At 47.9% G+C, this 15,354-nt stretch overlaps 1 protein-coding gene across 1 annotated transcript in view; it reads left to right on the top strand.

Annotated features, from left to right (window-relative positions):
• The window catches only part of PTK2 (protein tyrosine kinase 2), a 175,948-nt gene that overhangs the window by 47,288 nt on the left and 113,306 nt on the right, over window positions 1–15,354 (top strand). Inside the window, exons 3-4 of the mRNA XM_025047590.1 lie at window positions 1,075–1,301; window positions 12,857–13,023. Of these exons, the coding sequence (XP_024903358.1) occupies window positions 1,107–1,301; window positions 12,857–13,023 (362 nt within the window). The 5' untranslated portion in view covers window positions 1,075–1,106. The remainder of the gene's footprint in view (window positions 1–1,074; window positions 1,302–12,856; window positions 13,024–15,354) is intronic.

Raw genomic sequence — 15,354 nt, 5'->3', positions numbered from 1 at the left:
CCTGTCCTCTCTCCCTGTCCCCTCTCCCTGTCCCCTCTCCCTGTCCCCCCTCCCTGTCTCCCCTTCACTCTGCTCGCCTTCCCCCCGGCTGGGTTTCAGGACTGGCGACTGTCCTGACGGGAGAACCTGCGGTGTGTGACTCAGTTCTTCACCCCGTCCTTCTCACCAGAATCCGGGGTCCCTCACACTCATGATTCGGTCTCATTGTCGGCAGCTCTGCTGGTTTCTCACTCATGTGTGCCTTTTGGGGGGGCGATCTTCAGGCTCTTGAAGGTACAGAATTGGCAAATGCCCTTCGGGAGAAGGCAGCCATTGTCTCTTCATGTCTCTTTCTCTGTCATCTGGTTGCCTCAGACCGTCTCGGACCCTAAACGTTGTTTGGGGGGTGTTTTAATGTGGCTTTGCTGAGTTTTTTGGTGAGAGTTTTAGTCTTGCCCAAGGTATTCCCTCACATTCAAATGAAGGCCCCCTACCACACTTTTTGAAAATTCAGTTGTTTATGCTTTTTGGTTTTGTTTTCTGTTGTGACGTGTCTGACTTCTGCAAAGTGACTAAGTGGAAGGACCTTGTTTTAGCTATAATTTTTCATCACTGACGCCTAGTGTATATAATGACTACTCACTGAATTTTTGTTGTGTTAAGAAAACTTGTGTTTCATGTATAGGTTTTCAGAAGTAGGCAGCAAAGTTAACATGTTTGGTTTTCCTGTGAGATCGTCCCACAGATTCAAAGTCTGTGACTTAGAAAAGGGGAGGGCCAAGTTTCATCACTCATAGATGACAGCGAATTTTTGACAGAGCTGAAACAGGGCTCCTGGCCTTTGAATAATTTGTTTAGCAAACATTTATTACGCCACCACCGTGAATGGTGTACTGCCCTGGGGGGCGGGGAGACCTAGGGATCATCTTGTTGGATTAGGTCCCAGTTGTCCTCATGCTCACTTTTATATTCTGTCCGCGTGATCACTTACCGTGCGGAGAGAATGTAGAACAGCGTTGGTAATGTAAGTATCGACATCACATTTTAATCAGATTTCAAATATCGTCTGATGAAAATGATTTTTTTCTCGTACAGAATATGACAGGTACCTAGCATCTAGCAAAAGAATGGCAGCTGCTTACCTCGACCCGAACTTGAATCACACACCGAATTCGAGTGCCAAGACTCACCTGGGTACAGGTGTGGAACGCTCCCCTGGAGCGATGGAGCGCGTGCTCAAGGTCTTTCATTATTTTGAGAGCAACAGCGAGCCAACCACCTGGGCCAGTATCATCAGGCATGGGGACGCTACCGACGTCAGGGTAAGTGTGCTCTTCCAGGCGACATCTTCAGTGTCTGTTCAGATTAAACGTTCATGGTGTTTCCCAAGAAGAGAAAGCAGTAATCTCTACTCCCATATTACAGTGCTCACTTTTTATTTATAACATTTATTCAGGTGACATGTGACCGACTAGCATTTCAGTCGTTGTGAAATTTCTTGGGAAAATGATAACCGAGTCATACTGTATTTCTGTATCGCCATCGACTTGTTTTTCTCCCATGGGTTTCTTTTTACTTCTTCGAAGGACACAAACAAAAAACAAAGCAATTTAAAAAGCCTCTAATACTTATAAGAAAGTTATTTTCTAGAGAGTGTAAGGTGAAAGTATTCGCATGACACCAGATAGGTAGTTTCTTAAAAATCGTTGACCATTTTCTACGTACCAGACACTCGCCAGGTTCTGGAGATAGAAGAGGTCCCTGGCTGTCCAGCTCCCAGTCTCCTGGGGGAGCGACACCATGGCCCTGGCTGCAGTCAGTGCGGAGGTGCTTCCCCAGGCGTTCCACGTGGCAGGACGCCCGCAGGAGCGCTCCCTGGACGTGGGCGTGAGCCTGGGCAGGGTCCCTTCGGGCGGCGAGTGAGAGGTGGCGGTGAGCTGTGGGAGACGCGTGGCCTGCGCGGTTTGCTAGTGAGGCCTGGGAAGGGCGCACTGCGAGTTCAGAAAACCCAGTTCGGTATGTAAATATTCAGAGAGTGTTTACTTTGCTCAGATGTTAAAGAAACGCCTCCTCCTTCCTGCCCCCTCCACTTAGTCCATAATCATCTTTCAGGGACAAGTGTCCAGTGACTAGGATGAACAGATAAATCTTTTTTCCCTCCTTTGTTCTTATAATAATGAAACTAATTAATTTGCTACTCTTTAACTTACATGTCTTAACTAGTTTTAAACGAAAAGGTAATGGTAGAATTTAGAATTCAGGCTACAATATTACATTTGAATTATATCTAATTTTCTGGTATCTCCGTAATATTGCAATACCGACTATTCAAGTGGATTAATTATTAAAAGGAGACTCAATCATCCTGGATGGAAATACGCCTTAATACATATTCATGTGCTGTAATTGAAATATAATCGTGTCTCTTTATACACTTTTTTTGAAGCTTGCTGGCTCTTTCTAGTGTTTCTACAGTTCCGTTATATATTTAACCTTATAAACACGGTCACTTGGTAGAAGGGCCTGCGGCCAGTGTTCTCCCTTCGCGTCAGTCAGAGAAACCTTGCGAATGTAATGCTCATGGGAAGGCCCTTAGTGTGTGCTCTCCGCTTTATAAATTTCAGATACAGTGAATGAGGAAAATCTTTCAATCATTGCATCAGCCTTAATGAACTTAGAGCATTTGTACATGAGGGGAATCTTTCAAAGATTATGACTTCAAACAGATGTTTAGCAAATGTTCAAGATATATTATATCAGATTCACCTTGGCAATAGTTCATGACGAGTGTCCCATATTAGTACTATACTTATTGCGCACGAGAGTTTGGACACATGGAGGGAGCCGTGATCACTGGGCACCTGTCAGCCTTTAGCCGGTGTTGAAAACCTACCAGAAATCAGAATATCCACGTGCAGAACAATTTATGTTGGATACAGCTACGCAAGTTATGAGAACACGTTTATCAAACTTGTGAAGATGAGCACAAGCAAATCTATATGCCAAAAAGCAGGGTGTTTCATTTCATAGCAATCAATAAATGTTGGAAATCAGTTACTCTCATCAGTCGATGATTCTCAGCTTGGGGCTGAGAAATCTCGATTGGCATTGGTTTGCCACAGTCCTTTCCTGGAATAGCATGATATCCACATGCTATAGGATCACTGTGACGGAAAGTGGCATTTCTCATAACCCACTTTCATTGAATGCTCTAACGCTGTAACATTTGAAAATGCACTCATTTAGTCACAAATTAATTACTGGATGGAGCTGCACGAGGTGGTACTAGAGAACATGCCATGACGTCCTTCGCCCCGAGAAGAGGCGTCAAACAGAGGACTGTTACGGATGCAGAGAGCAGCACATGTCGTCAGGTGAGAATGAAGTGGAAGAAACTTCGTACAGCATTCGAGGGTCCGATGGCTTCAGAACGGAACCCCTTAAGAGTGGGAGTGTAGCCACGTGGCAGAAAGAAACGGACCGTATCCTGGTAGAGAGGAAGCCATGCCCACCATCTCCGGAAAGGAGACAGCTTTTTATCACCCAGAGTCGCCAAATAATTAGGTTCAGTCCGAGGCTATCATCGCACTGCCCGACGTTGCCGTGCGCTGCTGGTGGACCGTTGGCCGTGGCTGGTCTGAACCGACGTTCCATACATGCGAAACGCACACTGGGGCTCAGACTTAGTGTGGGAACGAGTGTGAAATATCGCATCGGTTTCCGATGGCACGTTGAAACGGTGATGTTCTCGATGTGTTTAGGTTAAATAAAACATACTTTCAAAATTGAACTCACCTGTTTCTTTTTATTCTTTTTAAATGTGGTTACTAGAAATTTAAAAACAACATGTGGCTTGCGTGATATTGCTGCTGAAAGTTATGCTCCATGGCAAATAATCATCAGAGAGACTGCCTGGGTCAGAAGAACGAAACCTTTGCAGAAGTCAAAAGATTTATTTTCATCAGGAATGTGTCTGGATTCTTATAGTAGTTCGTTAGAGAGGTTTTATTTCTCATGTTCCAGTTAATAAATTTTACTCCTTTGTCTATACGTGCTAATTATGCATTAACGGCTTAAATGTCGGGCTGCCGACAAGGACTCATGGAACTCCGCTGTTGACAGGGCAGCAGCAGTGAGCAGCGGCACGCAAGGAGCGGAGGGTCCTGGGGTGCAGGCCTCGTGGCCGCGGACACTCAGCAGCTGTCACCGGCGCACGCGTGGGGCACCTGCGTCGGCGGAGGCCTAAGCCTTGGTGGCGGGGTTTGTGAGACGGGCAGGTGGGCCCCTGACGTCCAGTAACCAGCCCTGACCTGCCTAACTGCCCAGGTGCCACCAAAGTCAGGCACACGTCAGAAATCCGATTGTGATTATGAACCACCCCGACGGGCCGGAGCGCTCTGCCGTCGACAGTTGGGAGGCCGTGGCTGCGGACAGCGCTTACCTTGGCCGTGGCCAAGGCCACGTGTCGGTACCATGGAGATGGGCGAGGGGTGAAGGGAAGAGCCGAGCCGGACCGAGCTGAGCGAGGCTGCCCTCTGGAAACGTCGGAGTGACACTTCAGAATGTCAGGAGGGTAGAGAGAGTTCCAGAGGCTGTCAGAGCCGTCTCCTGCTTACGGAAAGAATGGCACTTCCAGCAGACCTTTCGTCAGCGACGCCCGATGCGGGGAAACGTTGGAACAGGGTCTTCACAGGGCTGGGGCGATCTCGTCCCTCGAGGCCTGCCCCAGATGAAACGTCGGTCACGACGGCGCGGCGTGAAGTCTTCCGCAGAGAAATCAGGGTGGAGAAGGTGAATGCCAGAGGCTGTCTGTGAAAAAGCGACGAGGGGGCATAATGGAGCATGAGAAATCGTGACCCCGGAAAGGAGCTGCAGGAGGCTGCCGGGGACAGCGGTCCGCGTCATCCTGGCCGTCTTGAGTGCAGCCTCCCCGACACCCCTCTCGTGTCACAGGCTCTTAGAGCCGCGACCACAGATCACGGCAGCCCTGCCTGCGCCACGTCCGGCCCCCCGTCCCGACTGGCCTCGTTCTCACTTTCTCCCTTAGCGGCACCCAGCGCGCCTGCACCCCGCTTCCCTGTCTTCATACTTCTTCCTCCGGAGGAGCTGCCCAGGGCTTCGGTCTGGGGCTTTCCCTTCTCGCACCCTGGGGTCCCTTGGAGTAAGCTTTCGTTCCTCTTTTGCTTACACCCCATAGCCAGTATGTTAACTAACCCCGCCCCCATCATCTTCGACCTCTGCCGCTGTGCCTTTCTCTCTCGGACATCATCCCGTGGTCTCCCGACGCCCCGCCTTCCCCACGTCCCTCGCAGGGTGCTCACAGCCCAGCAGCCAGAACGGCCCCGCTAAGACGAACGCCAGAGCACGTCAGCCCACTGAGGGCCTTCCAGGGCCTTCCCGTCTGGCTCAGTGAACACGCAAGTCCTCAGGGCCCCTCCCCGTCCTTGCCCATCAGGCCCTGGGACCTCTGTCCGACTGGTCACTCACTTTTGCTTTCCACTTCCTGGACTTTTTCTAACGTGCCAGCCACTCTTCTAACCAGTAGTGGCAGATTACTTTGGCGGCCTCCAAGGACCTACAGGGTCTGGCTCCTCCTTGCTCCTTGATGCTTACTTCCCGTGACTGCCTCTCATGTCTGCCCAGCCCAAGAACGCCCCTCCCCCACCTCTTCTGGTCCCATCACCCTGGTCGGTTGTATTTTCTTCAGATGGTTTCTCCTTATCGAAATCACCTTGCTTCATAACTGCTCACTTGCCGTCCGCTTTCCTCCGCTAGACGGTCAGCTCTGTGACAGCAGCCTCCTTCCTGCCTCGTGGCGCTGTCGCCAGCCTCTTCAGCAGCGCCTGGCAGGCTTGCAGCACGTGCTCAACATACCTTTTTGAATGACATGAAATCCTAGATGCAATGGGGTATTTCTGAGAGAAACAAATGAGGAAACTCGGTTACTGTGGCGGAAGCCTTAATAGGCTAATCACAAAAGAAACAGTATTGATAGTCAGAGGTTACACCCATCCGAAACCGTACCTGGTCTTACTGATATTTCTATCAGACCTTCATCTCTATCTTATTATTATGGTTTTTAAAATTGCAAGGCCTAGAACAACTCGCTTTATGCCCAGACTTATCAAATTTAAGCAAATACATTCTAATACTGCTAACAATAAGTAGCAATTAAATTCTTGGACAATATTCTTGTCATGTCCAAAGCATCTCAGAATTTATTAACAGGTTCATGGAAGGTTCATAAATGTATAGCATACTCTCAGGTGTCAGTAGCCCTCGTGAGCCGTTAGAGAAAGGCCGCATAATTACCTGAACCTGTGGTATTAAATACACTGTATTTAGTCCGTGTAGTTTGCTAAAAGGTGACTCTGCTCGGCCGGGTTCGTGTTACTACTTGTCACCAAGCTGGTAGCAGAAAGAGAATAGTAGTTGAAAGTAACATTCCGATAATTTGACATTAGCTCTCTGATTGGAATGGAGACGTGCAACTTACGAGTTACGACTTTCGTGAGCAGAGTTATCCTGTGTCAAGAACGTCTGGTCACCGTTGGGGAAGGAGACCTTCGGGCAGTGTCCCGAGTTTGGCCACAGACAGTGGCCAGGAGGACTTTGTCTGCGGCAGTCCCGTGGTCCCCATTGTGTATCGTTACGTGTCATTAATAGATCGTACATGTAAGCTGTCCTCTGATCGAGGAGCAGGTGGATGCAGCCTTAAAAACTTGAACGCTGATTATTATGGATTCAAATAATTTTGGTGCCAGAAAGAGCTATAAAGTTCTTAGGAAGTTAAAGTATTTCTTTCACGGATGGAGAGGACCATCTAGGAAGAGAGCTAGAAAGAAAAGCCTTAAGCAGCAAGTAGACTCCAAAGCAGCCTTAAGAAGGGGAGGCCGAGACAGCAGGACGTGAGAAAGAGGTCTTTATCAGTACAGCGTAGAGACAGCAATCGTGGTAGCAGAACACCGGCCCCTAAAGATGTCCACGTCCTAACCCCCAGCACCTTACATGGCAGAGGGGACTGCACGTGTGACTAAGGTTAAGGGCCTTGAGATGGAGAGATTATGAGCCCTTCAAGGCAGCAGCCCTTTTCTGGCTGTGGTTCGAGGGAGGTGACTCCAGAAGAGAGACGAGATGCAGTGTTGCTGGCTTTGAGGATGGAGGAAGGGGACCGCGAGCCGAGGAATGCAGGTGCCTCTGGCAGCCGGACAAGGCCAGCCTGGAACCTCTAGAAAGTTAGAAAGCCGCTCCTCCCTGGTGACACTTCCATTTCAGCCCCGTGAGAGCCACCTGAGACTTGAGCTGTGCAGTGACTGTGAGCGTCAGCCCGTTCGTGCTCAGCAGCAGGGAGCTGAGCGTGACTGCACCGTCAGGAGGCCGCGCTCTGTCCTGGGGGAGTTTTGGGGCTCCCGTTAGCCGCTCAGCCAGGAGCAGGACACGAATCGGCCGCTGGATTTCCGGGTCTTGCTGTGGCACCTGAGCAATGACAGGTGCCCACCAGCCCACGTGCGGCCGGAGAAGAACAGTTAAGACTGCTCAGCTTCCTGGACGTGACCAGAAGAAACACACAGAAGGACGACCACTGGACATTATAAAAGACAAATCAGAAGTGGTGACAATATGTGGTCATTCTTAAGAGGAAGAGACGAACAGTGTTCATGTCTCCTCTAGTAATAAATACAGAATTGTTGCAGGTTACCTGTGAGGAGATAGCTGTCCTGTCCCTGCCTCACCCTGCCACAGACCAGTTACCCCTTCGCATGCAGTCATCATCACGTCTTTCTCCTACGAGGGAGAGAGCGGAGGGTGAGGATCATGTCGTAGCCATCCCTGGTCCGCCCGCACCGTGCGCGCGCCGGGCCCTTTATGTGTTCGCTCAACGGATGAGCGCACGAGCACTCACGAGTGAACGCGCACGAAGGAGGAGGTTGCGTGGCTTCTTTCTACCGGTGGGAAAAGGTCATTGCTTCCCAAGCACTGTCTAAAAGATAAGTGCCCAGCCAAATCATAAAAGGAACTTAGAAACAAGAGCAAAATTACAGCTTCATCTCATTAGCAAGTATTCAGGGAAGTGTAAATTATAACAACAGAGAAGTGTCCCCGACTCCCTGTGATGGTCCATCAAGGTGATAACCGTTTTGAGATCGATTTCAACCAGTATTGATATTATGTATCAAGTGTAATTGGTGTGGTTTTGGTGTACATTTTGGCTGTCTTCATTAAAATGTTACAGTTTACGTAGCTTTTGACCTAGCGCGTCTGTTTCTAAGCAGCGTTTCTCCGTGTGTACGGCAGCAGCTGGAAGGGTATTCATAGTAGTATTTGCATTTTCACCACCCTTTGTCCCCCAAGACAAGTAAAAAAGAAAATAATTGTCCACCAGTAGTAAGATGGCTGTGTGCACTCAATGTTATGTTGTTGATAAGATGTAAGCATTGGCTTCTTTTATCATCTTCCTTAAGGAGAGTTATTTTACCATGAATGTCCAATATGAGAATTTAATCAGGAAAGTTGTATATTCTCAAAGTTTGGGATATAATATAAATGGGTAAACGGAGATTTCAGCGTAGCCGAGTATTGATTTGTATACTAGGTTGTCATGAGCCTTCAAAGCCAGGAGGAGAAATTTAAATTTAATTCAGCTACTTTTAGCGGCATATTGTAACCCAGTTCTTTGAGCTCCCCAGAGACAGCCACTTTTCCGAAGTTATTTGTTCAGTTATCCAGAACCAAATATTTGGTACTCAAAATTATTTAAGTCACTGAGTTTATGCATTTGGCATCATTATTTAATTACCAACATGGTCATAAATTTGGCTGCTGTCCACGCTGAGTCAGAGATGAGGTTTGTCATAGTGTTGGAGAATGGGAAACAGGACAGAACACAACATGGAGGCGGAATGAGAAAGCGAAACATGAAATAAAAAGAAACGTCTCTATTATTGCTTTTAATTTTGTCGTGGAGAGTAAAAGCTGCAGCCTCGTTTCGTCACACGGGCGTGCACTGTGGGAGTCTCGTTACGGCAGCCCGAACTCGGAGTCCTTCTGGGCGGCCTTGGGCAGCACGGTCAAGTGAACTCACTAAAATTCTGTCTGTCCCATGGAACTCCGAAGCTGGGACCCGCTTTTCCGCTAATGAGCTCCAGAGTTCTGGACTGGGCTTGCCCCCCGTTAGCCGCTCAGCCAGTAGCAGGACACGAATCGGCCGCTGGATTTCCGGGTCTTGCTGTGGCACCTGAGCAATGACAGGTGCCCACCAGCCCACGTGCGGCCGGAGAAGAACAGTTAAGACTGCTCAGCTTCCTGGACGTGACCAGAAGAAACACACAGAAGGACAACCACTGGACATTATAAAAGACAAATCAGAAGTGGTGACAATATGTGGTCATTCTTAAGAGGAAGAGACGAACAGTGTTCATGTCTCCTCTAGTAATAAATACAGAATTGTTGCAGGTTACCTGTGAGGAGATAGCTGTCCTGTCCCTGCCTCACCCTGCCACAGACCAGTTACCCCTTCGCATGCAGTCATCATCACGTCTTTCTCCTACGAGGGAGAGAGCGGAGGGTGAGGATCATGTCGTAGCCATCCCTGGTCCGCCCGCACCGTGCGCGCGCCGGGCCCTTTATGTGTTCGCTCAACGGATGAGCGCACGAGCACTCACGAGTGAACGCGCACGAAGGAGGAGGTTGCGTGGCTTCTTTCTACCGGTGGGAAAAGGTCATTGCTTCCCAAGCACTGTCTAAAAGATAAGTGCCCAGCCAAATCATAAAAGGAACTGTTAGAAACAAGCAAAATTACAGCTTCATCTCATTAGCAAGTATTCAGGGAAGTGTAAATTATAACAACAGAGAAGTGTCCCCGACTCCCTGTGATGGTCCATCAAGGTGATAACCGTTTTGAGATCGATTTCAACCAGTATTGATATTATGTATCAAGTGTAATTGGTGTGGTTTTGGTGTACATTTTGGCTGTCTTCATTAAAATGTTACAGTTTACGTAGCTTTTGACCTAGCGCGTCTGTTTCTAAGCAGCGTTTCTCCGTGTGTACGGCAGCAGCTGGAAGGGTATTCATAGTAGTATTTGCATTTTCACCGCCCTTTGTCCCCCAAGACAAGTAAAAAAGAAAATAATTATCCACCAGTAGTAAGATGGCTGTGTGCACTCAATGTTATGTTGTTGATAAGATGTAAGCATTGGCTTCTTTTATCATCTTCCTTAAGGAGAGTTATTTTACCATGAATGTCCAATATGAGAATTTAATCAGGAAAGTTGTATATTCTCAAAGTTTGGGATATAATATAAATGGGTAAACGGAGATTTCAGCGTAGCCGAGTATTGATTTGTATACTAGGTTGTCATGAGCCTTCAAAGCCAGGAGGAGAAATTTAAATTTAATTCAGCTACTTTTAGCGGCATATTGTAACCCAGTTCTTTGAGCTCCCCAGAGACAGCCACTTTTCCGAAGTTATTTGTTCAGTTATCCAGAACCAAATATTTGGTACTCAAAATTATTTAAGTCACTGAGTTTATGCATTTGGCATCATTATTTAATTACCAACATGGTCATAAATTTGGCTGCTGTCCACGCTGAGTCAGAGATGAGGTTTGTCATAGTGTTGGAGAATGGGAAACAGGACAGAACACAACATGGAGGCGGAATGAGAAAGCGAAACATGAAATAAAAAGAAACGTCTCTATTATTGCTTTTAATTTTGTCGTGGAGAGTAAAAGCTGCAGCCTCGTTTCGTCACACGGGCGTGCACTGTGGGAGTCTCGTTACGGCAGCCCGAACTCGGAGTCCTTCTGGGCGGCCTTGGGCAGCACGGTCAAGTGAACTCACTAAAATTCTGTCTGTCCCATGGAACTCCGAAGCTGGGACCCGCTTTTCCGCTAATGAGCTCCAGAGTTCTGGACTGGGCTTCTCGAGTCGATTCTGCCTCTCTGCAGATGGGCCCCTGTGTGTGCCCCGTGGGTTCTGAGGATGTGAAGGTCATCTTTGCGTGAAGGGTCATCGGAGCGGGTGCCCAGAGAAGGTGGGGTTTCTCCTGGGGTGTTGAGAGATGGTTCCTGCCCTGCCCTTAGAAGGTCGGACAAGGGCACTGGGACAGGCGGTGGGACAGGCAGCGCGGTGGGGGCAGCCGTAGCAGCGAGCCGTGCGCAGCGCAGAGGGGACCTGTGTTTCCGTCAGGGTGGCTGGCGTTGGCGTGCCCTGGGTAGCGAGCGGGCAGAGCTGAGGCAGGAGGACAAAGGCACCTTTGTGGGCATTTGAAAGCGGCGCCAGTGCCCATCCTCCGCAGCTCAGGGACCGTGTGCTGGCCCGGAGGAGATGCAGAAGTCGCCTGTGAGCGAGTTACCAGAAGAAGGAGGCCCTTCCTCTAGGCAGGTCCCTGCCCCACGGCACCAGACTTCAGGGCCGGAGCCCGGGCTGGAGTTCGGCTCCTACTGGCTGCCTTGGCTGGGCGCCCTCGGGCAGGGCACAGCCTGCGCTGTCATTCACGGTGGCCTTGTTAGAAATTCCTGGCCTTGAATCCTAAAGCCTAAAAGGACATTTTCTGCCTATCTCAGATCCACCCATCCTTCCGGTCCCCGCGGGAATTCTTCTGTATACGCCGTCTTCGACTCTTCCCAGCCTGGTCCTTTGTTCCTGCCTTCTCTCTGCTACCATGTTTACCTTCTTCCTCCGCCCCTCCCCCCACCGCTTCCCTGTGCTTGGTACAAACCTTGTGCCCGAAACCGAGCATCTCAAAGGGAGGCAGGCCCATGCAGGCACCGGGAACGCAGCACAGGACTTGCCCTTACTGGGTCCTCGTCAGTTTCCCTGTGTAGTGTGTGTCATTGTTTATATTTCCTGTGGTGAGGACCGGGGACTGCCGTGATCAGTGGCATCACACTGTAGCAGCTACTGTGTGCAGGAACTTCTAAGATGTGTGTGACATTTAAGTTAGATGATAGCTTCAGTTAATTGCTAATTTTTAAAAACCAGTGATGATTTTCCTTAGCAGATGTTTTCATATTAATATCAACATCATTTAAAAAACTTTATGGCCTAACAGACCGAGGAGATTGCAGGGACTGTGATAAGCACGGCCTCACATAAGGGCAGCGGGTGGTGTCCATCACGTTCCCAGGTGAGGTCCACGTATGTGCCTGCTCACCAGCATCTGCCCGTGACTTCCACACCTGCGCAGGTGCAGGCCAAGGGTCACGTCTGCGGCTTCCCTGTGCACAGCTCCGGGAAAAGCTTCACTTTCTCTAGGGAGCCTTCCCTGAAGACCTTCACGGTTTACCTTCACCGTGCTGAACTCACGGGCCACGTGTGTGAGAAGCATCAGATTCAGGGGCTTTTTTAAATTGCAGCTCATTAATCTAGAGAGAGCCAGTAGGTTGGTTCGGGCCAACTTCAGATGACGTCATGTATCATCGCTGTTATCAGAAAAACTCCCTCGTGTGTTTCTGAAGGAGTGTTTTTAAAGAAACAGTATTAATTGCAGCCTGGTCTCGAACAGTGAGCTCTCCTTGGTTCAGAAAGTGTAACCCTCCTGGGGCCTGGTCCTCAGCAAGTGACACCCGAAGGGTGGTGCTTTGCCAGGTTTTGGCAAAGGGGGAGCTGCAGAAATGTGTTGTTAGTGTCCGTGCCTTGTTCATCAGGAAATAAAAGGGAAGGGCGAGAGCCTCCTTTTGCGTCTGAACTTTTTCTTGTTCGTGAAAATACTATATGAGAAAAATGATTCCTGAGTCAAATTAAGTGATTTATTCAACTTGACACTCTTTTACCAAAGATTTCTGATAAGTAACAAAAAGAAATGAACATTGCATTAATTTTTAGCATCCGGTTTTTTGTTTATAACAGTCATTTCTGTGGGGGGTATGTTTTAGGGCATCATTCAGAAGATAGTGGACAGTCACAAAGTAAAGCACGTGGCCTGCTATGGATTTCGCCTCAGTCACCTGCGGTCCGAGGAGGTTCACTGGCTCCATTTGGATATGGGTGTCTCCAACGTGAGGGAGAAGTATGAACTTGCACACCCACCAGAGGAGTGGAAGTAAGCTTACAAACCTACTTTGGTGTCACTCACGCTTGCTTTGTTCTGTATAGTAAATCGCGCACAAGAGGGTGAATGTCTTTGCTTAATTTTCACACTGACTGTCATTGCAACTCCTGTGTAAAGTCGGCTGATGTCTGTTAACCAGCGATCCCTTCTGCACTCGTGTTTAATCTGTCTTTGGGCCCCACTGACTTGACTGCCTGAGCGTCTGACTCATTCTGCTGCGCTGGGCTTCTGCTGGACACACTCCCCTCCCCTCGTCAGTGCCTCTTGGCTTCAGCCTCTACGCTAAGGACTCCGGCCCTGATTCCTTGCCTTTCTGTTCCATTGGCATCCTGGTGTATGGCAGGACTTGACGCGCCCTGAGGAGACCACACCTAATTATCATATTAATGGACCGCATAGCTTGCTTTATTGCGCCCAGGGTGTGTTTGCTGTTCACATAGGGCGTTAAGTCAGGAAGTGATCTCCTAGTCACTCCTGCTGACCGTAATGAAACCGAGATGATCCCAGGTGAGTGGAGAGCGTTCCCGACAATCGCCCTGTCCGTGGTTCTCTCCTAATGGTATCTTTCATTACTGCATAAACCGACAGGCTGGTAGGGAAGCCTACATTTAAAACACGGACATTGGATTGAAGTGTAACTCGTAAGAAGGGGGCTCATGTGTTTATCGATAATGCCGCAGGAATGGGGGGATTGTAGATGGAAGAGGGCGTTCACATGTAGCAGCTTCAAGCCAAGCATCTGCGTTAATTAGACATTTGCAAAGAAAAGCCAACATTTTTGGACTCGTAAATCTCTAGTTGAATAAAATCTTACGCTAGTGATAGACTTTATCTAAGAAATATACTCGCGTCTTCAGACTTATCAAGGAGCTACAGCTGAGCAGACGAGATAGTCCATGACAATGTGGTGTGGTTGGTTTCCATCAAGGGCTAGTGAAAACTCGACCTCCAGCTATTTAGTCAGTTAATCAAACAAGTGTTTAAGAACTAAGAATATTTAATAATTAGTTTAACATACCTGCAGGTCTTTTTATGTAACACAGTTCTGTTGTCCTCTTAATTTATGTAGACATGTAGAGGCATTATAATTGGATGTATTAAAAACATTCATTATAATGTTTTTTTATGCTCCGTAAAATGTTCGTTGAGTGTAACTCTCTTGAGTATAGGAGCTTTGTTTTTGTTCTTTCAAGGCAATTTATTTTACCTTATTTCAAGTAGAGTAGGCAGTACTTTATGAAATGGAGCGTGAATCTTCAAAATAAGAAAAGTTTGGGCTGGGTTAGATAGAGGTTCACATAGGCCGACCCTGCTCAGATGAAAGGTCGTGAAGATGCTGCTGCTGCTGCTCATACCGATGACAATGAGGGTGATGGTGCTGATATATTGTCACCCCTGAGTGGCTGCTAAGAACCAGGTGCTGTGCCAGCTATATGCTATTTGTAATTGTATATTCATAATTTGTAAAATGTGTATTTCATTTCATGCTTCCAAAACCTTAAACCCTATTTTACAAATGAAAACAGGCCCAACAAAATTGATTTAAGTTGCATTTACATAAATAGTTTGTGACACAGCTTTGACTTAAATTTAGCTGTCTGAATGCATAATACATACAGGTTTTAAAAATCAGTGTGCCTGTCTCGATAGGAATAATATGATCTTAGACACGCCGGGAGTGTAGCTAGGCTCCTAAGGTTAGTGAAGGCGGCGTGGAGGGAAGGTAGAGAGAGGTAGTGAGAGGAAATGCAGCGAAATCAGAGATGCGGTTGATACTGTCGCGGTGTTTTCAGAGTGTGAGGGTTAATGCTGATTGTTCCATATATTTAAAAAGAGAGGGAATTTAAAGTGTCACTGATGAAGAGAAAACTATTAAAAATAACCAAGCAGATTTTTAAAAAACCAAACAGAAGTTCTAGAAATTGTTGGATAGATAAAACAGCAGATCAGGTAGAGCTGAAAACTTAGTAAACAGGGTTGTGGATCCAAAGCAAAGCGTGGAGAGATGACCAGATAGCAAATACGGAAGCAAGTTCATGCAGCGCGAAGAGTGGAAGGTCAGCCTGCTTCTGATAGAACCCTAGACGAAGAGAATAAAAGGAACGAGGAAGAGGAAGTAATCAGAGAAGATGGCTGAGAATTTTCTAGAATCCATGAATGATAGGAGTCCTCAAGTAGAGGATTAACATAAAATCCCAAACAGGGTTAATGAAACTAAATCCACACTTCGGCAGATTACCAGACGGCAGTGCTGTCTAAAAGAAAAAGGGTGATGTTAAAAGCAAGCAGAGAGAAACTCGGACTTCTGCTCAGCAGTCATGC

Source organism: Pteropus alecto, unplaced genomic scaffold, assembly GCF_000325575.1.
Source record: "Pteropus alecto unplaced genomic scaffold, ASM32557v1 scaffold105, whole genome shotgun sequence".
NCBI lineage: Eukaryota > Metazoa > Chordata > Mammalia > Chiroptera > Pteropodidae > Pteropus > Pteropus alecto.
This window is presented reverse-complemented; position numbering and strand designations above follow the sequence as displayed.